General features: G+C 45.8%; 1 protein-coding gene across 2 annotated transcripts in view; it reads left to right on the top strand.

The window, feature by feature from the left end:
- Positions 1–25,197, top strand: part of TICRR (TOPBP1 interacting checkpoint and replication regulator) — a 143,708-nt gene that overhangs the window by 69,996 nt on the left and 48,515 nt on the right. The window contains exons 6-13 of one of the 2 annotated variants that reach the window (XM_063925784.1): positions 9,413–9,549; positions 14,750–14,944; positions 16,057–16,208; positions 16,284–16,381; positions 16,460–16,553; positions 16,739–16,818; positions 17,198–17,431; positions 17,537–17,621. In XM_063925784.1, the coding sequence (XP_063781854.1) occupies positions 9,413–9,549; positions 14,750–14,944; positions 16,057–16,208; positions 16,284–16,381; positions 16,460–16,553; positions 16,739–16,818; positions 17,198–17,431; positions 17,537–17,621 (1,075 nt within the window). Of the gene's footprint in view, positions 1–9,412; positions 9,550–14,749; positions 14,945–16,056; positions 16,209–16,283; positions 16,382–16,459; positions 16,554–16,738; positions 16,819–17,197; positions 17,432–17,515; positions 17,622–25,197 lie in introns of both variants that reach the window. The other variant, XM_063925783.1, reaches the window with a different exon arrangement.

Genomic DNA, 25,197 nt, shown 5'->3' with positions numbered 1-25,197 from the left:
TTTCACTCTCCCGGTCCCTGCGGTCACTCTCCCTGTCCCTCTCCCTGTCCCTGCGGTCACTCCCGGTCCCTGCGGTCACTCTCCGGTCCCTGCGGTCACTCTCCCTGTCCCGCTGTCACTCTCCCTGTCCCTGCTGTCACTCTCCTCTGTCCCTGCTGTCACTCTCCCTGTCCCCTCTCCCGGTCCCTGCGGTCACTCTCCCCGGTCCCTGCTGTCACTCTCCCGGTCCCTGCTGTCTCTCTCCCGGTCCCTGCTGTCACTCTCCCGGTCCCTGCGTGTCACTCTCCCGGTCCCTGCTGTCACTCTCCCGGGTCCCTGCTGTCACTCTCTAATGTGAAATTCGTCTCATTCTGTATGCTGTAATGTGAATGGCGGCTCATACCGTGTGCTGTAATGTGAATTTCGGCTCATACCGTGTGCTGTTAATGTGAATTTCGGCTCATACCGTGTGCTGTAATGTGAATTTCGGCTCATACCGTGTGCTGTAATGTGAATTTCGGCTCATACCGTGTGCTGTAATGTGAATTTCGGCTCATACTGTGTGCCTGTAATGTGAAAGGGGTCCTGTTATTGTGGTGTATAAGGGGTATATGGGTGTGGTAAACTACATTAAAGGGCACTAGTGTTCACTCTAGGAGTGAAAAGGGTCAGGGCGCAGGACTCCGGGGGCACATGTGTGTGTGCTCGCGGCGGCGGCCGAAATGGGGGGCGCGGCCACGCAAAATTAGGGGCGTGGGCCACGCCTACATCATTTATAGGGGGCGGTGCGGCCCACAGACGCTACTATAAGAGCGTCTGTGGCCGGCGACGTCACTGTTGGGGGCGTGCCCAGCGCCTCCGTCGGTGCTGGGCTTCCCCCCAGCCCTCTCCCAATGCGTGAATGGATGCCACGCGCGATGCGCACGGCATCTATACACGCCGGGAGGGCAGGAAGCGGTGCGGCTGTTCTAGCAGGGCGCCGCAAAAAGGACAGGGCGGGTTTTGCCTCCTAAAAAACGGGCAGGGCGCGGCGCCTTGCTAGAACAGCCTAGAGTGAACACTAGGGCACACCCCCCTTTTGCGTGGCTATGCCCCCTTTTCAGGAGCGCGCACGCCATCGGCGCGCACATAATTACAACCTTCACTTTTCCATACCCCCACTTCAAAATTTACACTTGGGTGCTACTACTGTGGGCATTATTACTATTGTGTGACCACGCCTCTTTCTTTTTGAGACCACACCCCCTTTTTGCCTGCGCACGGCCTATGGCGCGCGCAATACCTTTTATTACATGGCCGCCGTGGGGAGGGGGTTGAGTTCCACCACCTCTCTAGGACCACTTTAAGCACTGTATATATAGTTAGTGAATTGGCCACTAAGGAGCAGCTGACAGAGGTTTAGAACAAGTGAGATTACACAGGGGGTGCATGAAAAGGCCTGTGACCACGGTTAATAAGAGTTAACTAAAGACTAGTGTACCTTTAAAAGCCATAAGATGCATGGCAGATACACAATAAACCTAGTGGGCATGTGTGCAGTATATTATGTGATGATACAGTTGCCAGGTTTTTAATTTTAGAGACTTTGGTGATAGTGTAGGACCTGCATGAAGGTGGGGGTACCTTGGCGAGCGAGCGTATGCAGGCTTCCGTGCATTGGCCAATTCACTAACTAAACCCCCATCATTTATTTATTGATGTTGTGAGGATAAGTGAGCTTGCTATGGTGAGTGCTGAACTTTCTGTTTGTATATATTTGGGTTGGTGGCCATGGGCTGCATGCACCCCACCCTATGAGTGGTGAGTGCAGATATTGCACCTGCTTCTGGGGTGGCGGCTTCTTGGGGTGGCGAGTGCTGTGGTTTTCTAGATTTGTTTGTGTGTATGTATGTATGTGTGTGTGTATATATATATATATATATATATATATCTCTATATATCTCTCTATATATATATATATATATATCTCTCTATATCTCTCTCTCTCTCTCTCTCTCTCTCTCTCTCTCTCTCTCTCTCTATATATATCTATATATATCTATATATATATATATATATATCTATATATATATATATATATATATATATATATATATCTCTATATATATATCTCTATATATCTCTATATATATATATATATATATATATATATATATATATATATATCTCTCTCTATATCTCTCTCTATATCTCTCTCTATATCTCTCTCTATATCTCTCTCTATATCTCTCTCTATATCTCTCTATATCTCTCTCTATATCTCTCTCTATCTCTACTCTCTATCTCTCTCTCTATCTCTCTCTCTATCTCTCTCTCTATCTCTCTCTCTATCTCTCTCTCTATCTCTCTCTCTATCTCTCTCTCTATCTCTCTCTCTATCTCTCTCTCTATCTCTCTCTCTATCTCTCTCTCTATCTCTCTCTCTATCTCTCTCTCTATCTCTCTCTCTATCTCTCTCTATATCTCTCTCTATATCTCTCTCTATATCTCTCTCTATATCTCTCTATATATCTCTCTATATATCTCTCTATATATCTCTCTATATATCTCTCTATATATCTCTCTATATATCTCTATATATATATATATATATATAGATAGATAGATAGATCTATATAGCAAATGGAAGGGCTGCGGCACTCGTATAAGAAGATGATAAAGGTGCTATTTATTGGATCAAATCCATCATAAAAATGCCATGTGAAGCCGACGTTTCGGTGCCATGCACCGTTTTCAAGGCAGGCATATACAAGTGAAACTGTTTTCAAGGCAGGCAGGCATATACAAGTGCCTGCCTTGAAAACGGTGCATGGCACCGAAACGTCGGCTTCACATGGCATTTTTATGATGGATTTGATCCAATAAATAGCACCTTTATCATCTTCTTATACGAGTGCCGCAGTCCTTCCATTTGCTCTATCATACTTTCACTGAAGGCACCGCATCAGAATTACTACAGCAACGAGTGACGGTTCATTTTTGCATATGTAGATATATATATAGATAGATATAGATAGATATAGATAGATATAGATAGATATAGATAGATATATATATATAGATAGATATAGATAGATATATATATATATAGATATATATATAGATATATAGATATAGAGATAGATATAGATAGATAGATAGATAGATAGATAGATAGATAGATAGATAGATAGATAGATAGATAGATAGATAGATAGATAGATAGATAGATAGATAGATAGATAGATAGATATATATATATATATATATATATATATATATATATATATATATATATATATATATATATATATATATATATATATATATATATATAGAGATATCATACAAAGCCCGGCACTCCTCCGATGAATGATGCACCCCGGTGCCTTCAGTAAGAGTGATGGACAACTTGGAAAAAAAGACTGCGGCACTCAGGGTCTTGTGGCTGAATAATGTGTATTAAAAATTCACAGCATAAGGCATATGCCTTATAAAAGCGCTATCTGGGTTTTTTTTTTTTTTTTTTCCTTGGTCAGTTTGGCGCTGGTGTGTGCTGGCATACTCTCTCTCTCTCTCTCTCTCTCTCTCTCTCTCTCTCTCTCTCTCTCTCTCTCTCTCTGTCTCTCCAAAGGGCCTGCTTTAGGGAATTGTCCCCTCATAGCTATATGCCTGTGTGTGTGGGGTGTCTGTACGTGTGTCGGCATGTCTGAAACGGAAAGCTTATCCAAAGAGGAGGTGGAACAGATGAGTGGTGTGTCTCAATTGGCGGTGCCGACTCAGGATTGGATGGATATGTGGCATATGTTAAATGCTAGTGTAGCTTCACTGCATAAAAGGCTGGACAAAGCAGAGTCCAGCGCGTCGGCAGGTAATCAATCTACGGATTGTACCGACTCACAGGACCCGTCGGGGTCTCAGAAACGTCCCTTCTCACAAATAAGTGACACAGATACCGACACGGACTCTGATTCCAGTGTCTACTATGATGAAGCAAAATTGCACCCCAGGGTGACAAAGTATTCAGTGCATGATTATTGCAATAAAAGATGTCTTACATATCACTGATGAGCCCTCGGTGCCCGACACGAGGATACACATGTTTAAGGGAAAGTAACAGGTTATAAACTTTCCTCCTTCACATGAAATTAATGAGTTATGTGAAAAAGCATGGGAAACTCCAGATAAGAAGCTGCAGATTCCCAAAAGGGTTCTTATGGCGTACCCTTTCCCTACACAGGAAAGGGTACGTTGGGAATCCTCTCCCACAGTGGACAAAGCCTTGACACGCCTTTCCAAGAAGGTGGCGCTACCGTCCCCTGACACAGCGGCCCTCAAGGATCCTGCGGACCGCAGGCAAGAGACTACATTAAAGTCTATCTACACTCATACTGGTACTTTGCTTAGACCGGCAATTGCGTCGGTATGGGTATGTATTGCAGTAGCAGCTTGGACAGATACACTGTCAGCTGATCTGGATACCCTTGATAGGGATACAATTTTGTTAACATTAGCTCATATTAAGGACGCAGTCTTATATATGAGGGACGCTCAAACAGACATTGGATTACTGGGTTCAAGAGCCAATGCTATGGCTATTTCAGCAGGAAGAGCCTTATGGATCCGCCAATGGACGGGGGATGCAGACTCAAAAAGGCATATGGAGGTTTTACCTTACAAAGGTGATGTATTGTTTGGGGACGGCCTCGCGGACCTGGTTTCTACAGCTACCGCGGGTAAGTCGACCTTTTTACCTTTTGTTCCCCAACAGCAAAAGAAACCCCCACAATATCAGATGCTGTCCTTTCGGTTGCATAGATCCAGAAGAGGTCGGGGCTCCTCTTTCCTCGCCAGAGGTAAGGGTAGAGGCAAGAGGACACCTGCTGCGGCTGGTTCCCAAGAGCAGAAATCCTCCCCGGCTTCCGCTAAGTCTACCGCATGACGCTGGGCCTCCCCTGCGGGAGTCCGCACGGGTGGGGGCACGCCTTCGACTATTCAGCCAAGTCTGGGTTCAGTCAGACGTGGACCCTTGGGTGATGGAAATAGTCTCCCAGGGCTACAAGCTGGAATTCGAAGAGGTGCCCCCTCGCCGATTTTTCAAGTCGGCCTTACCAGCTTCTACCCCAGAGCGGGAAGTAGTGCTAGCTGCAATTCAAACGCTGTGTCAGCAGCGAGTGATTATCAGGGTTCCCCTGAGCCAACAGGGAAAAGGGTATTATTCAACCCTATTTGTGGTTCCGAAGCCGGATGGTTCGGTCAGGCCCATTTTAAACCTAAAATCCCTGAACCTGTACCTGAAAAGATTCAAATTCAAGATGGAATCTCTCCGAGCGGTGATAGCCTGCCTGGAAGGGGGGGATTTTATGGTGTCACTGGACATAAAGGATGCTTACCTTCATGTCCCCATATATCCCTCTCATCAGGAGTTCCTGAGATTCGCGGTACAGGATTGTCATTATCCGTTTCAGACGTTGCCGTTTGGGCTGTCCACGGCCCCGAGGATTTTCACCAAGTTAATGGCGGAAATGATGGTGATCCTGCGCAAGCAAGGAGTCACAATTATCCCATACTTGGATGATCTCCTGATAAAAGCGAGATCAAGAGAGCAATTACTTGAGAACGTGTCACTCTCTGAGAGTGCTTCAGCAACATGGGTGGATTCTCAATCTACCAAAGTCACAGTTGGTTCCGACAACTCGACTAGCGTTCCTAGGCATGATACTGGACACGGAACAAAAGAAAGTTTTCCTCTCGTTGGAAAAAGTCCAGGACCTCCAGAACATGGTCCAAGAACTACTAAAGCCAAAAAGAGTGTCAGCTCATCAATGCACTCTGGTTCTGGGGAAAATGGTGGCAACTTACGAGGCCATTCCCTTCGGCAGGTTCCATGCAAGGACGTTTCAATGGGATCTTCTGGACAAATGGTCCGGGTCCCATCTACAATTACATCAAAAAATAATTGTCCCCCAGGGTCAGGGGTATCCGTACTCCAGGTCGACAGCACAAAGGTCGACACACCTTAGGTCGACATGGACAAAAGGTCTACATGCGTTTTTCACGATTTTTTTTCTTTTTTTGAACCTTTTCATACTTAACGATCCACGTGGACTACGATTGGAACAGTAAAGTGTGCCAAGCGGTAGCGGAGCGAAGGCACCATGCCCGAAGCATGGCGAGCGAAGCGGTGCACTAATTGGGGTTCCCGGTCACACTACGAAGAAAACGACACCAAAAAAACATAAAAAAAACTCATGTCGACCTTGTTCCTGTTGACCTTTTTGTCCATGTCGACCTAAGGTGTTGACCAATTGGCGTCGACCTTTGTGCTGTCGACCCTCAGTCCCAGACCTGGGCCAGGGTGTCTCTTCTATGGTGGCTGCAGAGTGCTCACCTTCTAGAGGGTCGCAGGTTCGGCATTCAGGACTGGATCCTGGTAACCATGGACGCGAGCCTCCGAGGATGGGGAGCAGTCACCCAAGGAAGAAATTTTCCGGGACTGTGGTCAGACCAGGAGTCCTGTCTACACATCAACGTGTTGGAGCTAAGGGCCATATACAACGGCCTTTGACAAGCGGAGAATCTTCACAACCTACCGGTTCTGATTCAATCAGACAATGTCACAGCAGTAGCTCATGTGAACCGCCAAAGCGGGACAAGAAGCAGAGTCGAGATGGCGGAAGCCACCAGGATACTTCGCTTGGCGGAAAATCACGTAAGCGCTCTGTCAGCTGTCTTCATTCCGGGAGTGGACAACTGGGAAGCAGACTTCCTCAGCAGACACCATCTCCATCCAGGAGAGTGGGGACTTCATCAAGAAGTCTTTGCAGAGATAACGGGTCTCTAGGGAGTTCCTCAAATAGACATGATGGCGTCACGCCTCAACAAGAAGCTTCGGAGGTATTGTGCCAGGTCCCGGGACCCTCAGGCAATAGCAGTAGACGCTCTGGTTACGCCATGGGTGTTCCAGTCGGTCTATGTGTTTCCTCCTCTTCCTCTCATCACAAAAGTGTTGAGGATCATAAGACGAAAAAGAGTACAGACAATATTCATTGTTCCAGACTGGCCTCAAAGGGCCTGGTACTCAGATCTTCAGGAGATGCTCACGGAAGATCCCTGGCCTCTTCCTCTAAGGGAAGACCTGTTACAGCAGGGGCCCTGCATGTTCCAAGACTTACCGCGGTTACGTTTGACGGCATGGCGGTTGAACGCTGGATCCTAGCTGAGAAGGGTATTCCGGAGGAGGTCATACCTACTCTAATAAAGGCTAGGAAGGAGGTGACAGTTAAACATTATCACTGTATCTGGCGGAAATAGGTCTCTTGGTGTGAAACCAAGAATGCTCCTACGGAAGATTTCCATCTAAGTCGTTTTCTTCATTTCCTACAGACTGGAATGGATATGGGCCTAAAGTTAGGCTCTGTTAAAGTACAGATTTCGGCCTTGTCAATATTCTTTCAGAAGGAATTGGCTTCTCTCCCAGAAGTCCAGACGTTTGTAAAAGGAGTACTGCACATCCAGCCTCCTTTTGTGCCCCCAGTGGCACCATGGGACCTGAACGTGGTGTTGCAGTTCCTTAAATCACACTGGTTTGAACCCCTTAAAACGGTGGAGTTGCAATTTCTCACCTGGAAGATGGTCATGTTGTTAGCCTTGGCATCTGCGAGGCGTGTGTCAGAATTGGCGGCCTTGTCTTACAAGAGCCCTTACTTGATTTTTCATGTGGATAGAGCGGAATTGAGGACTCGTCCTCAATTTTTACCTAAGGTGGTGTCTTTGTTTCATATGAATCAACCTATAGTGGTGCCTGTGGCTACGAGTGACTTGGAGGATTCCATGTCCCTGGATGTAGTCGGGGCCTTAATTTATGTAGCCAGGACGGCTAGAATTAGGAAAACAGATGCATTGTTTGTCCTGTATGCTGCCAACAAGATTGGCGCGCCTGCTTCGAAGCAGACTATTGCTCGCTGAATCTGTAACACGATTCAGCAGGCTTATGTTACGGCTGGATTGCCGTTACCGCATTCAGTAAAGGCCCATTCCACTAGGAAGGTGGGCTCTTCTTGGGCGGCTCGGCATTACAGCTTTGCCGAGCAGCAACTTGGTCGGGGTCAAACACTTTTGCTAAATCCTACAAGTTTGATACCCTGGCTGATGAGGACCTATTGTTTGCTCAGTCGGTGCTGCAGTCATCCGCACTCTCCCGCCCGATTGGGAGCTTTGTTATAAACCCCATGGTCCTTACGGAGTCCCCAGCATCTTCTAGGACGTAAGAGAAAATAAGATTTTAATACCTACCGGTAAATCTTTTTCTCCTAGTCCGTAGAGGATGCTGGGCGCCCGTCCCAGTGCGGAAAATCTGCAAGACTTGTATATAGTTATGTTACAGTTAGAATCGGTCTTGGACCGATACTGTTGTTTTGTTCATACTGTTAACTGGTTATGTGTATTCCAGGTTATATGGTATGATTGGTGTGGGCTGGTATGAATCTTGCCCTTAGATTAACAAAATCCTTTCCTCGTATTGTCCATCTCTTCTGGGCACAGTTCTGTAACTGAGGTCTGGAGGAGGGGCATAGAGGGAGGAGCCAGTGCACACCATACTAGAAAGTTCTTTTAGGTGCCCATATCTCCTGCGGAGCCAGTATATACCCAATGGTCCTAACGGAGCCTCCAGCATCCTCTACGGACTAGGAGAAAAAGATTTACCGGTAGGTTTAAAATCTTATTTAAAAAAAATATATATATAATTTCAGTACTGCTAACACCTACTTGATCAACCCCATATATTCAGTGGTCGACACTGATATTGTGTTTTATAGCAATAAAGGTGTGGCAGAGCTATAGGCGCTCTGTTTATTTTATTTTTTGTCAATGCCTGGGACATGCTGCTTTAACAGGATGTCAGGATATCGACTGGATCCTAATTTATTTATTGACCCCAATTCTGGTCATTTTATATTGGTGCCCCTGACACTTGCAGGTAGAAGAAAGCATTTGTGACCTGGTCTTTATGTATGATGTTCTCACCAAGTACCAGCATTTATAGAATTCATTTTACTTAGGAAGGAAATGCAACTAAATGTAGTCTACCTGTAGGTACTGCATTAAAGGAATTCTCTCTTGTGAGAATAGTCTTATTAATGACTATGGGGCAGAAGTATTAAGCCTGGAGACGGCATAAGGAAGTGATATACCAGTGTAAACACCAGCCAACCAGCTCCTAACTGTTAATTTACATATTTGAGCTGATTGGCTGGTGCGTTTATCACCTTACACTTATCACTGGTTTATCACTTCCTTATGCCGTCTCCATGTTAATACATCTGCCCGTATATCTTGGGTGACCCAAAAAGACTGATAAACTCCACACGGGAGCTGACATGTCGTCATCTGTAAAGCCACACATTTTCCCCACAAGCCAGAGAGAATTCAGGATGTTTTATTTCATCTGCAGGTTGATTAGCGCCGCTTCTTTTGATCAAGATGAACAGAAGCATGACCAAGAAATAACTCATTATCTATCTGACTTGTACCAGAAGAAACCTACTGATGAGCCTGGAGGTGTAGTACAAGGCGAGAATCAAAAGAAGCGTATGTCTTCCTTATGTATTATCTGCTTTTAGTTTAAGTGCTGAGACCTTGCTGGTCTACATGCAATGAATAAAAGTGGCACAATATTTCTACTGGCATGAAAAGAAGCATAGCTCCAGTAGCGTAGTGCCACCTAGTGGTAAAATGATTAATAAAACATTCAATACAAGCAGTTATTTGTGAAAACCTAATGTCTTATATTTTTTTAATACCTATATAAAAGTAAATGTCATTTGCTTTTCTCTAACGTCCTAAGTGGATGCTGGGGACTCCGTAAGGACCATGGGGAATAGCGGCTCCGCAGGAGACTGGGCACAAAAGTAAAGCTTTAGAACTACCTGGTGTGCACTGGCTCCTCCCCCTATGACCCTCCTCCAAGCCTCAGTTAGATTTTTGTGCCCGAACGAGAAGGGTGCACACTAGGTGGCTCTCCTGAGCTGCTTAGTGAAAAGTTTAGTTTTAAGTTTTTTATTTTCAGTGAGACCTGCTGGCAACAGGCTCACTGCATCGAGGGACTAAGGGGAGAAGAAGCGAACTCACCTGCGTGCAGAGTGGATTGGGCTTCTTAGGCTACTGGACATTAGCTCCAGAGGGACGATCACAGGCCCAGCCATGGATGGGTCCCAGAGCCGCGCCGCCGGCCCCCTTACAGAGCCAGAAGACAGAAGAGGTCCGGAAAATCGGCGGCAGAAGACGTCCTGTCTTCACCAAGGTAGCGCACAGCACTGCAGCTGTGCGCCATTGCTCCTCAGCACACTTCACACTTCGGTCACTGAGGGTGCAGGGCGCTAGGGGGGGGCGCCCTGAGCAGCAATAAAAACACCTTGGCTGGCGAAAATACATCACATATAGCCCCCAGGGCTATATGGATGAATTTTAACCCCTGCCGGAATCCATAAAAAAGCAGGAGAAAAGTCCGCGAAAAAGGGGCGGAGCCTATCTCCTCAGCACACTGGCGCCATTTTCCCTCACAGCTCAGTTGGAGGGAAGCTCCCCTGGCTCTCCCCTGCAGTCACTACACTACAGAAAGGGTTAAAAAAGAGAGGGGGGCACTAATTAGGCGCAGTATTAACAATACAGCAGCTATAAGGGGAAAAACACTTATATAAGGTTATCCCTGTATATATATATATATAGCGCTCTGGTGTGTGCTGGCAAACTCTCCCTCTGTCTCCCCAAAGGGCTAGTGGGGTCCTGTCCTCTATCAGAGCATTCCCTGTGTGTGTGCTGTGTCGGTACGTTTGTGTCGACATGTATGAGGAGAAAAATGATGTGGAGACGGAGCAGATTGCCTGTAATAGTGATGTCACCCCCTAGGGGGTCGACACCTGAGTGGATGAACTGTTGGAAGGAATTACGTGACAGTGTCAGCTCTGTATAAAAGACAGTGGTTGACATGAGACAGCCGGCTACTCAGCTTGTGCCTGTCCAGACGTCTCATAGGCCGTCAGGGGCTCTAAAGCGCCCGTTACCTCAGATGGCAGATATAGACGCCGACACGGATACTGACTCCAGTGTCGACGGTGAAGAGACAAATGTGACTTCCAGTAGGGCCACACGTTACATGATTGAGGCAATGAAAAATGTTTTACACATTTCTGATAATACGAGTACCACCAAAACGGTGGGGGGCCCGTCTCAATGAATTTCAGCGCGCAGTGGGCTCACTCGCAAGTAGACCCCTGGATCCTTCAGGTGATATCTCAGGGGTACAAATTGGAATTTGAGACGTCTCCCCCTCGCCGTTTCCTAAAGTCGGCTTTACCGATGTCTCCTTCTGACAGGGAGACAGTTTTGGAAGCCATTCACAAGCTGTATTCCCAGCAGGTGATAATCAAGGTACCCCTCCTGCAACAGGGAACGGGGTATTATTCCACACTGTTGTGGTACCGAAGCCGGACGGCTCGGTGAGACCGATTCTAAATCTAAAATCTTTGAACACTTACATACAGAGGTTCAAATTCAAGATTGAGTCACTCAGAGCAGTGATTGCGAACCTGGAAGAAGGGGACTACATGATGTCTCGGGACATCAAGGATGCTTACCTTCATGTCCCAATTTACCCTTCTCACCAAGGGTACCTCAGGTTTATGGTACAGAACTGTCACTATCAGTTCAGACGCTGCCGTATGGATGGTCCACGGCACCCCGGGTCTTTACCAAGGTAATGGCCGAAATGATGATATTCCTTCGAAGGAAGGGAATTTTAGTTATCCCTTACTTGGACGATTCCCTGATAAGGGTAAGATCCAGGGAACAGTTGGAGGTCGGTGTAGCACTATCTCAGGTAGTGTTGCGGCAGCACGATTGGATTCTCAATATTCCAAAATCGCAGCTGGTTCCGACGACTCGTCTTCTGTTCCTAGGGATGATCCTGGACACAGTCCAGAAAAAGGTGTTTCTCCCGGAGGAGAAAGCCAGGGAGTTATCCGAGCTAGTCAGGAACCTCCTAAAACCGAGCCAACTCTCAGTGCATCAATGCACAAGGGTTCTGGGTAAAATGGTGGCTTCCTACGAAGCAATCCCATTCGGCAGATTCCACGCAAGAACTTTCCAGTGGGACCTGCTGGACAAATGGTCCGGGTCGCATCTTCAGATGCATCAGCGGATAACCCTGTCACCAAGGACAAGGGTGTCCCTCCTGTGGTGGTTGCAGAGTGCTCATCTTCTAGAGGGCCGCAGATTCGGCATTCAGGACTGGGTCCTGGTGACCACGGATGCCAGCCTGCGAGGCTGGGGAGCAGTCACACAGGGAAGGAATTTCCAGGGCTTATGGTCAAGCCTGGAGACATCACTTCACATAAATATCCTGAAGCTAAGGGCCATTTACAATGCTCTAAGCTTAGCAAGACCTCTGCTTCAAGGTCAGCCGGTGTTGATCCAGTCGGACAACATCACGGCAGTCACCCACGTAAACAGACAGGGTGGCACAAGAAGCAGGAGGGCAATGGCAGAAGCTGCAAGGATTCTTCGCTGGGCGGAAAATCATGTGATAGCACTGTCAGCAGTATTCATTCCGGGAGTGGACAACTGGGAAGCAGACTTCCTCAGCAGACACGACCTCCACCCGGGAGAGTGGAGACTTCACCCAGAAGTCTTCCACATGATTATAAACCGTTGGGAAAAACTCGACAGGTATTGCGCCAGGTCAAGGGACCCTCAGGCAATAGCTGTAGACGCTCTGGTAACACCGTGGGTGTACCAGTCAGTGTATGTGTTCCCTCCTCTGCCTCTCATACCCAAGGTACTGAGATTGATAAGATGGAGAGGAGTAAGCACTATATTCGTGGCTCCGGATTGGCCAAGAAGGACTGGGTAACCGGAACTTCAAGAGATGCTCACGGAGGATCCGTGGCCTATACCTCTAAGAAGGGACCTGCTCCAGCAAGGACCCTGTCTGTTCCAAGACTTACCGCGGCTGCGTTTGACGGCATGGCGGTTGAACGCCGGATCCTGAAGGAAAAAAGGCATTCCGGATGAAGTCATCCCTATCCTGATCAAAGCCAGGAAGGATGTAACCGCAAAACATTATCACCGCATTTGGCGAAAATATGTTGCGTGGTGCGAGGCCAGTAAGGCCCGACGGAGGAAATTCAACTGGGTCGATTCCTACATTTCCTGCAAACAGGAGTGTCTATGGGCCTGAAATTGGGGTCCATTAAGGTTCAAATTTCGGCCCTGTCAATTTTCTTCCAAAAAGAACTAGCTTCAGTCCCTGAAGTTCAGACGTTTGTAAAAGGGGTACTGCATATACAGCCTCCTTTTGTGCCTCCAGTGGCACTTTGGGATCTCAATGTAGTTTTTGGGTTCCAAAAGTCACATTGGTTTGAACCACTTAAATCTGTGGAGTTAAAATATCTCACATGGAAAGTGGTCATGCTGTTGGCCCTGGCCTGGGCCAGGCGCGTGTCAGAATTGGCGGCTTTATCCTGTAAAAGCCCTTATCTGATTTTCTATTCGGACAGGGCGGAATTGAGGACTCGTCCTCAGTTTCTCCCTAAGGTGGTTTCAGCGTTTCACCTGAACCAACCTATTGTGGTGCCTGCGGCTACTAGGGACTTGGAGGACTCCAAGTTGCTAGACGTTGTCAGGGCCCTGAAAATATATGTTTCCAGGACGGCTGGAGTCAGAAAATCTGACTCGCTGTTTATCCTGTATGCACCCAACAAGCTGGGTGCTCCTGCTTCTAAGCAGACTATTGCTCGTTGGATTTGTAGTACAATTCAGCTTGCACATTCTGTGGCATGCCTGCCACAGCCAAAAATCTGTAAATGCCCACTCCACAAGGAAGGTGGGCTCATCTTGGGCGGCTGCCCGAGGGGTCTCGGCTTTACAACTTTGCCGAGCAGCTACTTGGTCAGGAGCAAATACGTTTGTAAAATTCTACAAAATTGATACCCTGGCTGAGGTGGACCTGGAGTTCTCTCATTTGGTGCTGCAGAGTCATCCGCACTCTCCCGCCCGTTTGGGAGCTTTGGTATAATCCCCATGGTCCTTACGGAGTCCCCAGCATCCACTTAGGACGTTAGAGAAAATAAGAATTTACTTACCGATAATTCTATTTCTCGTAGTCCGTAGTGGATGCTGGGCGCCCATCCCAAGTGCGGATTGTCTGCAATACTGGTACATAGTTATTGTTACCAAAAAATCGGGTTATTGCTGTAGTGAGCCATCTTTTCTAGAGGCTCCTCTGTTATCATGCTGTTAACTGGGTTTAGATCACGAGTTATACGGTGTGATTGGTGTGGCTGGTATGAGTCTTACCCGGGATTCAAAATCCTTCCTTATTGTGTACGCTCGTCCGGGCACAGTATCCTAACTGAGGCTTGGAGGAGGGTCATAGGGGGAGGAGCCAGTGCACACCAGGTAGTTCTAAAGCTTTACTTTTGTGCCCAGTCTCCTGCGGAGCCGCTATTCCCCATGGTCCTTACGGAGTCCCCAGCATCCACTACGGACTACGAGAAATAGAATTATCGGTAAGTAAATTCTTATTTTTAAGTAAGGTATTCCAATACTCCATTTTATTTTACAAAATTTGGAATTTTAAGCTTCAACCCGGAAAAGCTTTTTTAAAAAATAATTACTTCTTTATACTGCTCAATGTAAAAAAAAAAGTTAGCTTTATTTTTTTTTATTTTTTTGTGTGCCTTCAATGTGTTTTTTTTTTAAATTTATGTATGTTTATTTGTTTATATTTCAGGTCTTCCTCGTACTCCTATGAGGCAGAAGATGAAAACCATGCCTCGTGCTTTGCAGATGTTAAATGTCGCTAGGTTAAATTTAAAGGCTCAGAAGTCACAACCAGAGGGTGTAGTAGCTGCCCCTGCAGATAAGAACTCTCAGGCAAAGAGGAGAACTTCTGACAAGCCTGAAGTGAAGGCAAAGAAGCAGATGGGTGAGCAGGCTTTCAGCGTTTGTGCCGTGATCAGATTCGGGTGCACAAGTACAGTTTATAACGCTGCACTCACCTGTACAGCTGGCCACTAGCAATTTATTTTAGTGATTTTGAATCTGTGTTGGTTGACTCCACATCAGTGACCACTCTGGCTATATCTAGTTGTTTGGCAATCGGGCTGAATGATCTAATTTGTGGACAGCATACAGTATGTTTGTCTAAATTCTATCTGCAAGGTTTAAACAAATGAGTATTTGTAATTAAATTGAGAAACATTTGGGCATCTTTATTTTATACGTGTGCTGGCTAGGGGTCAGCCCGTACAAGTTGTTAGTGGCGGAGGTGGAAAGTCTGAAGTTCTATGATTCGTTGTAGTCTCCTTTCTCAGGGTGAAGTAGGGTTTGCCTCTTAATGAGCATTGGTGCCGTCACCTGTAGTGCAAAGTAATGAGACCTATTCCTTTTGGTTATATAGATTTTCTATGCATTTATAAGCGTTTAGTTTAAGGTAACATTTCGGCTAGCAGTGATTTTCAAAATGTGCCTGCTCGGTCTTTAATAAAGGCAAGACATGGGGCCAAATGTAATAGAGTAAGAGTTTCCAAAAGTGAGGGAGTTGGTAAGGTTTTGCAGTTTTTTTTTTAAAGTGGCCATCATTTACACAGCAAGATCAACCTGTGTTTTGCAGTGTAAATGATTGCCACTTTAAAAAAAAAAAACAACTGAAAAACCTTACCAAATTTCTCACTTTCTGAAACTCTCACTGTATTACATTTGGCTCCAGGTGTTTCTAACAAATCTCTTTGGTGATCGTAGTGCTTTGTCAGCCTCTTAAACACAGTAGGATCCCTGTATTACTGTACTTGCATTCCATTGCAGGGTATAATTTGAGTTCCACTTAATACAGGCATTTGTACACAACTGCTTCTGACAGTCATGTTAACATACATGCAAATATTATTTGTCGTATAGAGGATAATCCTGTGAAAGTCATCAGTTTGGGGAAATACTGCAAACTCTAAATGGTGAAAGGAATAGTTCTTCTTTGAACCAACTTTTTTATATTTTATATATTGATTAGTTATACTATAACATGTGTGATCTATTTTATAGGTTTCAAGTCTGAAGAGGAGTTGATCTCCTTTTTAGTAGAAGACTATAATAGAGCAGTATCTGGAGAAGAGAATTCCTTGCTGTCATGTGTCAGGAATGTATTAACCACCATTAAATCCTACTTGAAGTCCGTCAGTAGTGAGGAAGTAGAGGTAAATGTTGCCTTTTCTCTTTACATTGTCATCTGGCTGCTTCGGCAGATTGTGACGTTCTGCTGTTATTTATAGGCTGGCTGCATGGGCAAAATCAGATGTCTGCTGAAGACCAGTAAAGTAATCCGGCAACTTTATGGCCAAAACCCCAACAAAGTGGCTAAACTCAGAGAGTAAGTATCTTTTGTGTTCCTCTACATTCCTTGTACAATTAAGCTAATTTTTACTATTAATCAAATGTGTTGTTCCAGATGCCAGCTTCAAGCTTTGATAAGACTGGAAATGTGTATGCAGTGTAAGTCAATACAAAGTAATGAAGATGAAATGGAACAAGTTGTTGAAGAGGTAACAGAGCAGTGAATAATGTATATGCCATGTCTGGATCGTGTGTTTTCATTACCTGTTATTTAAGTTTTGTGTCTTGCACATAAACCCTTGTGTGCAAATGGTTTCACTTGTGAAGTGTGTCCTTTTGTTCTTTCAAACGACAATTGTGCATTCCTAATATGGACGTTGCGATTCTTTTACAGATAACCGATATGCTACGAATTATTTCTCTGACAGAAGATCCCACTTTCTTAACAGCCTTTCTGGCAGAAGTCCTGGTGGAGTATGTCTCGTTGTTCTTTGATTTATTCTAAATTTGGTGCTGCTCTTATAAGATGCACAACAAATTGCATTAAGTCACAGGGCCTGCAACACTTGCGCCTTATTACATGACTTTCAGCAGTATAGGGAAGTTGCATCATAGTGGTAAGTGGCAGATTGCGTTTATGTGAATGAGCAGACTGCAGATCTGTGTGGGGGGGCATATATCGTTGCATGTGGTTTGATTTCAGGCACCTTTTCTTATTTTCTAATTTAAATGAATCCAATTGTACCCACCATTCAGTAATTACTTTAAGCAAGCAATAGTATGTAGTGAAATTAGCATTCACTGCTGCCTCCTATCTTAAACATATTTTTATATATTGTGTTCACCTTTACAGGTATATCGGAAGCATTCCCAGAATACTTGCGGACATCTATTTTAGCCTTGGGACTCAGATCCCTAAGGAACTGGCATTGGTGCTACCTACAGATGGAGATGACTGCCTTACACATGAAGGGAAAACACCCATGTATTCTCAACCATCCATCTCCAGGGTTCCAAGTCTGCCTCAGATAGGTAATGAGGAAGACCAACTTGAAGAGCTTCGAACCAGATCAGCCAAAAAAAGGAGGTGAGTTTCTGTATTAGGCGGTTTGACTTTTGTTTTTTGTTATATAAATATTTTGGCAACTGAAAAACATGGTAATGGTTGAAGCTCACGTATATCTTTCCAAAGGACAAGCACTATGGCAAGACAAAGGAGTATAGCAGAGGCATCACAAACGATGAGGCAGATTGAAGTGCCAAAGAAACTGATACGGGTAAGAACTTAAAGCTATTTCTACAAGTCCAGTAACAGAATGCCAATCCTAACATTGTATGCACTATTAGTTCTGAATATCAGCTCGCTATAGTAATAATGTAAGTGAGCATATTCTGTGTGAGATGCACAGAAAACCGGTTTTGTTCACCATGCAGCAGAGTAACTCTACCCATTCTGCAGTTGTGGACATTGGCTAAATCAGGGGGTGGGCAATAAGCGGCCCTCCACATCTCTGCATACCCTGCCATAGTTTTGCTGTTTGGGCATGCTGGGATGTGTAGTACAACAGCTGGAGGGCCACGTATTGCCCAGTCCTGGGCTAAATGTTCAATCAATATGGTCTTGAGCCATTTGAATAATTTAATTCCATGGTTTCTATAGCGAGATAGTACTGTATGTAGCTGTGATTCACACTCCCATCTGTGTCCAATAATATTTGGAGGAGAAATGTCTTTATGAAGTGTAAACATTAACACATAACGTTTCCTAAATGTGTTATGGGTCTCTCTACATTTTTCTCTGACGTCCTAAGTGGATGCTGGGGACTCCGTCAGGACCATGGGGATTAGCGGCTCCGCAGGAGACAGGGCACAAAACTAAAGCTTTAGGATCAGGTGGTGTGTACTGGCTCCTCCCCCTATGACCCTCCTCCAAGCCTCAGTTAGGTTTTTGTGCCCGTCCGAGCAGGGTGCAATCTAGGTGGCTCTCTTAAGGAGCTGCTTAGAAAAAGTTTTTAGGTTTCTTATTTTCAGTGAGTCCTGCTGGCAACAGGCTCACTGCATCGAGGGACTTAGGGGAGAGAAGTTCAACTCACCTGCGTGCAGGATGGATTGGCTTCTTAGGCTACTGGACACCATTAGCTCCAGAGGGAGTCGGAACACAGGTCTCACCCTGGGGTTCGTCCCGGAGCCGCGCCGCCGACCCCCCTTGCAGATGCTGAAGATTGAAGGTCCAGAAACCGGCGGCAGAAGGCTTTTCAGTCTTCATGAAGGTAGCGCACAGCACTGCAGCTGTGCGCCATTGTTGTCACACACTTCACACCAACGGTCACGGAGGGTGCAGGGCGTTGCTGGGGGCGCCCTGGGCAGCAATGTATAATACCTTATTCTGGCTAAAAATACATCACATATAGCCCCTGGAGGCTATATGGATGTATTTAACCCCTGCCAGGTCTCAGAAAAACGGGAGAAGAAGCCCGCCGAAAAGGGGGCGGGGCCTATTCTCCTCAGCACACAGCGCCATTTTCCCTCACAGAAATGCTGGTGGGAAGGCTCCCAGGCTCTCCCCTGCACTGCACTACAGAAACAGGGTTAAAACAGAGAGGGGGGGCACTTATTTGGCGATATGTATATATATATTAAAATGCTATAAGGGAAAAACACTTATATAAAGGTTGTCCCTGTATAATATAGCGTTTTTGGTGTGTGCTGGCAAACTCTCCCTCTGTCTCCCCAAAGGGCTAGTGGGGTCCTGTCCTCTATCAGAGCATTCCCTGTGTGTGTGCTGTGTGTCGGTACTTGTGTGTCGACATGTATGAGGATGATGTTGGTGAGGAGGCGGAGCAATTGCCGGTAATGGTGATGTCACTCTCTAGGGAGTCGACACCGGAATGGATGGCTTATTTAAGGAATTACGTGATAATGTCAACACGCTGCAAGGTCGGTTGACGACAAGAGACGGCCGGCAAACCAATTAGTACCTGTACAGGCGTCTAAAACACCGTCAGGGGCGTTAAAACGTCCTTTTTACCTCAGACACGGACACTGACTCCAGTGTCGACGGTGAAGAAACAAACGTATTTTCCTTTAGGGCCACACGTTACTTGTTAAGGGCAATGAAGGAGATGTTACATATTTCTGATACTACAAGTACCACAAAAAAGGGTATTATGTGGAGTGTGAAAAAACTACATGTGGTTTTTCCTGAATCGGATAAATTAAATGAAGTGTGTGATGATGCGTGGGTTTCCCCCGATAGAAAATTATTGGCGGTATACCCTTTCCCGCCAGAAGTTATGGCGCGTTGGGAAACACACCTTAGGGTGGATAAGGCGCTCACACGCTTATAAAAACAAGTGGCGTTACCGTCTCCAGATACGGACGCCCTCAAGGAGCCAACTGATAGGAGGTTGGAAAATATCCTAAAAGTATATACACAAATACTGGTGTTATACTGCGACCAGCGATCGCCTCAGCCTGGATGGGCAGCGCTGGGGTGGCTTGGTCGGATTCCCTGACTGGAAATATTGATACCCTTGACAGGGACAGTATTTTATTGACTATAGAGCATTTAAAAGATGCATTTCTATATATGCGAAACTCTGGCATCAAGAGTAAGTGCGATGTCCATATCTGCCAGACGATGTTTATGGACACGACAGTGGTCAGGTGATGCAGATTCCAAACGGCACATGGAAGTATTGCCGTATAAAGGGGAGGAGTTATTTGGGGTCGGTCCATCGGACCTGGTGGCCACGGCAACAGCTAGAAAATCCACCTTCAAAAAGAAGGGGAAAGAATTCCTGCGCACTAGAAAGGGTATATAGCACACTTTTTTAGGGTGTTGAAAACACCATAAAACAATTTTTTTGATGATTATATGTGAGATCCTTTCTTTATCCACAAAAGATCTTCACATTAATATATATACCATACGTATTATTTCTCACAAAAGAATATATACCATACGTCTTATTTCTCGCAAAAGAAATAAAACAAAAGAGGAAAGTCTCGTAATAAGTTCATAAAATGTATAAAATCCGGTCAAAGTCCAAAAAGAAAAAACAATCTGTTGCTTATCTGGTATCCTCCTTATTGTTTGTAGTAAGTTGTTCCCACCGTATATGATTCCTTGTCTGGCTCCTCAATGTAGGTGCATGCAAAACAAATAATGGGGAATCATGGTGCAGACTTCTACAAATTTATTCAAAGAAACAATGTTTTACAATTAAAATGCGTACCAAAAAAGACCTTCCAGGAAGGCACAGTAAAAAGCAAGTAAGGGTATTTGTTAAGCTCCCCCCTATAGAGCTGTACCTTCACCAGGTCCTAGGCAGCAAGGGCACCAACGCGTTTCAACCAAGCAGGTCTTTGTCAAGGTGTCCTTGACAAAGACCTGCTTGGTAGAAACGCGTTGGTGCCCTTGCTGCCTAGGACCTGGTGAAGGTACAGCTCTGTAGGGGGGAGCTTAACAAATACCCTTACTTGCTTTTTACTGTGCCTTCCTGGAAGGTCTTTTTTGGTACGCATTTTAATTGTAAAACATTGTTTCTTTGAATAAATTTGTAGAAGTCTGCACCATGATTCCCCATTATTTGTTTTGCATGCACCTACATTGAGGAGCCAGACAAGGAATCATATACGGTGGGAACGACTTACTACAAACAATAAGGAGGATACCAGATAAGCAACAGATTGTTTTTTCTTTTTGGACTTTGACCGGATTTTATACATTTTATGAACTTATTACGAGACTTTCCTCTTTTGTTTTATTTCTTTTGCGAGAAATAAGACGTATGGTATATATTCTTTTGTGAGAAATAATACGTATGGTATATATATTAATGTGAAGATCTTTTGTGGATAAAGAAAGGATCTCACATATAATCATCAAAAAAATTGTTTTATGGTGTTTTCAACACCCTAAAAAAGTGTGCTATATACCCTTTCTAGTGCGCAGGAATTCTTTCCCCTTCTTTTTGATTGTTATTTTGTGATTGGTGGAGTCACCCAAAAATTCCAGCAGCCAGTTTACTAGCAAGGATCGGAGGTGGTACCGCTGTCTTTTTAGAAAGTCCACCTTGTTTTACCCCAAGTCACATCTCAGCAGAAAAAGACATAGTCTTTTCAGCCTCAGTCCTTTCGTCCCCATAATATCTGCCCAGGGATAGAGGTAAGGGAAGAAGACTGCAGCAGGCAGCCCATTCCCAGGAACAGAAGCCTTCCACCGCTTCTGCCAAGTCCTCAGCATGACGCTGGGGCCGTAAAAACAGGTGCGGTGGGGGGTCGTCTCAAGAGTTTCAGCACGCAGTGGGCTCACTCGCAAGTGGACCCCTGGATCCTACAAGTAGTATCCCAGGGGTACAGATTGGAAATTCGAGACGTCTCCCCCTCGCAGGTTCCTGAAGTTTGCTTTACCAACGTCTACCTCCGACAGGGAGGCAGTATTGGAAACAATTCACAAGCTGTATTCCCAGCAGGTGATAATCAAAGTACCCCTCCTACAACAAGTAAAGGGGTATTATTCCACACTATATTGTGGTACTGAAGCCAGACGGCTCGGTGAGACCTATTCTAAATGGAGTCACTCAGAGCAGTGATAGCGAACCAGGAAGAAGGGGACTATATGGTGTCCCTGGACATCAAGGATGCTTACCTCCATGTCCAAATTTGCCCTTCTCACAAAGGGTACCTCAGGTTCGTGGTACAAAACTGTCACTATCAGTTTCAGACGCTGCCGTTTGGATTGTCCACGGCAACCCGGGTCTTTACCAAGGTAATGGCCGAAATGATGATTCTTCTTCAAAGAAAAGGCGTCTTAATTATCCCTTACTTGGACGATCTCCTAATAAGGGCAAGGTCCAGAGAACAGTTGGAGGTCTGAGTAGCACTATCTCAAGTAGTTCTACGACAGCACGGGTGGATTCTAAATATTCCAAAATCGCAGCTGTCTCCGACGACACGTCTGCTGTCCCTAGGGATGATTCTGGACACAGTCCAGAAAAAGGTGTTTCTCCCGGAGGAGAAAGCCAGGGAGTTATCCGAGCTAGTCAGGAACCTCCAAAAACCAGGAAAAGTGTCAGTGCATCATTGCACAAGGGTCCTGGGAAAAATGGTGGCTTCTTACGAAGCGATTCCATTCGGCAGATTTCACGCAAGAACTTTTCAGTGGAATCTGCTGGACAAATGGTCCGGATCGCATCTTCAGATGCATCAGCGGATAACCCTGTCTCCAAGGACAAGGGTGTCTCTTCTGTGGTGGCTGCAGAGTGCTCATCTACTAAAGGGCCACAGTTATGCATTCAGGACTGGGTCCTGGTGACCACGGATTCCAGCTTGAAAGGCTGGGGAGCAGTCACACAGGGAAAAAATTTCCAGGGAGTGTGATCAAGTCTGGGGACTTCTCTCCGCATAAATATACTGGAGCTAAGAGCAATTTACAATGTTCTAAGCTTAGCAAGACCTATGCTTCAAGGTCAGCCGGTATTGATCCAGTGGGACAACATCACGGCAGTCGCCCACGTAAACAGACAGGGCGGCACAAGAAGCAGGAGGACAATGGCAGAAACTGCAAGGATTCTTCGCTGGGCGGAAAATCATGTGATAGCACTGTCAGCAGTTTTCATTCCGGGAGTGGACAACTGGGAAGCAGACTTCCTCAGCACGACCTCCACCCGGGAGAGTGGGGACTTCATCGAGAAGTTTTTTCCACATGATTGTGCACCGTTGGGAAAGACCAAAGGTGGACATGATGGCGTCCCGCCTGAACAAAAAACTGGACAGGTATTGCGCCAGGTCAAGAGACCCTCAGGCAATAGCTGTGGACGTTCTGGTAACACCAGGGGTGTACCAGTCGGTGTATGTGTTCCCTCCTCTGCTTCTCATACCAAAGGTACTGAGAATTATAAGACGTAGAGGAGTAAGAACTATACTCGTGGCTCCGGATGGGCCAAGAAGGACTTGGTACCCGGAACTTCAAGAGATGCTCACAGAGGACTCAGGGCCTCTGCCGATAAGAAGGGACTTGTTTCAGCAAGTACCATGTCTGTTCCAAGACTTACCGCGGCTGCGTTTGACGGCATGGCGGTTGAACGCCGGATCCTAAGGGAAAAAGGCATTCCGGAAGAGGTCATTCCTACCCTGGTCAAAGCCAGGAAGGAGGTGACCGCACAACATTATCACCACGTGGCGAAAATATGTGGCGTGGTGTGAGGCCAGGAAGGCCCCACGAAGAAATTTCAACTCGGTCGATTCCTGCATTTCCTGCAAACAGGAGTGTCTATGGGCCTCAAATTGGGGTCCATTAAGGTTCAAATTTCGGCCCTGTCGATTTTCTTCCAGAAAGAATTGGCTTCAGTTCCTGAAGTCCAGAAATTTGACAAGGGAGTACTGCATATACAACCCCCTTTTGTGCCTCCAGTGGCACTGTGGGATCTCAACGTAGTCCTGGGATTCCTCAAATCACGTTGGTTTAAACCGCTCAAATCTGTGGATTTGAAATATCTCACATGGAAAGTGACCATGATGTTGGCCCTGGCCTCGGCCAGGCGAGTGTCAGAATTGGCGGCTTTGTCTCACAAAAGCCCATATCTGATTGTCCATTCGGACAGGGCAGAGCTGCGGACTCGTCCCCAGTTTCTCCCTAAGTTGGTGTCAGCGTTTCATCTGAACCAGCTTATTGTGGTACCTGCGGCTACTAGAGACTTGGAGGACTCCAAGTTGCTAGATGTTGTCAGGGCCCTGAAAATATAGATTTCCAGGACGGCTGGAGTCAGGAAAACTGACTTGCTGTTATCCTGTATGCACCCAAAAAACTGGGTGCTCTTGCTTCTAAGCAGACGATTGCTAGTTGAATGTGTAGTACAATTCAGCTTGCACATTCTGTGGCAGGACTGCCACAGCCAAAATATATAAATGCCCATTCCACAAGGAAGGTGGGCTCATCTTGGGCGACTGCCCGAGGGGTCTCGGCTTTACAACTTTGCCGAGCTGCTACTTGGTCAGGAGCAAATACGTTTGTAAAATTCTACAAATTTGATACCCTGGCTGAGGAGGACCTGGAGTTCTCTCACTCGGTGCTGCAGAGTCATCCGCACTCTCCCGCCCGTTTGGGAGCTTTGGTATAATCCCCATGGTCCTGACGGAGTCCCCAGCATCCACTTAGGACGTCAGAGAAAATAAGATTTTACTTACCGATAAATCTATTTCTCGTAGTCCGTAGTGGATGCTGGGCGCCCATCCCAAGTGCGGATTGTCTGCAATACTTGTACATAGTTGTTGTTACAAAAAAAATCGGGTTGTTATTGTTGTGAGCCGTCTGTTCAGAGGCTCCTACGTTTGTCATACTGTTAACTGGGTTCAGATCACAAGTTATACGGTGTGATTGGTGTGGCTGGTATGAGTCTTACCCGGGATTCAATATCCTTCCTTATTGTGTACGCTCGTCCGGGCACAGTATCCTAACTGAGGCTTGGAGGAGGGTCATAGGCTGAGGAGCCAGTACACACCACCTGATCCTAAAGCTTTAGTTTTGTGCCCGGTCTCCTGCGGAGCCGCTAATCCCCATGGTCCTGACGGAGTCCCCAGCATCCACTACGGACTACGAGAAATAGATTTATCGGTAAGTAAAATCTTATTTTTGAGATGGTGCAAATATATAAAAAATAAATAAATATATTATATGTGTGTGTGTGTGTGTGTGTGTGTGTGTATATATAATCTTGAAATATGACAAAGCACATTTAAGAAAAGTGGTGCAATCATAAATATTTTTTTTACCAAGTACATTTTAGAAAATACAAAGATGTGTGGTTAGTAGGCTTTACACCCCAGTCTGAGCACGCTTTCACATAAGTT

This window comes from Pseudophryne corroboree, chromosome 6 (genome assembly GCF_028390025.1).
Source record: "Pseudophryne corroboree isolate aPseCor3 chromosome 6, aPseCor3.hap2, whole genome shotgun sequence".
Taxonomy (NCBI): domain Eukaryota; kingdom Metazoa; phylum Chordata; class Amphibia; order Anura; family Myobatrachidae; genus Pseudophryne; species Pseudophryne corroboree.
Note: the sequence above shows the minus strand (reverse complement) of the source record. Positions and strands in the feature narration are given on the sequence as shown.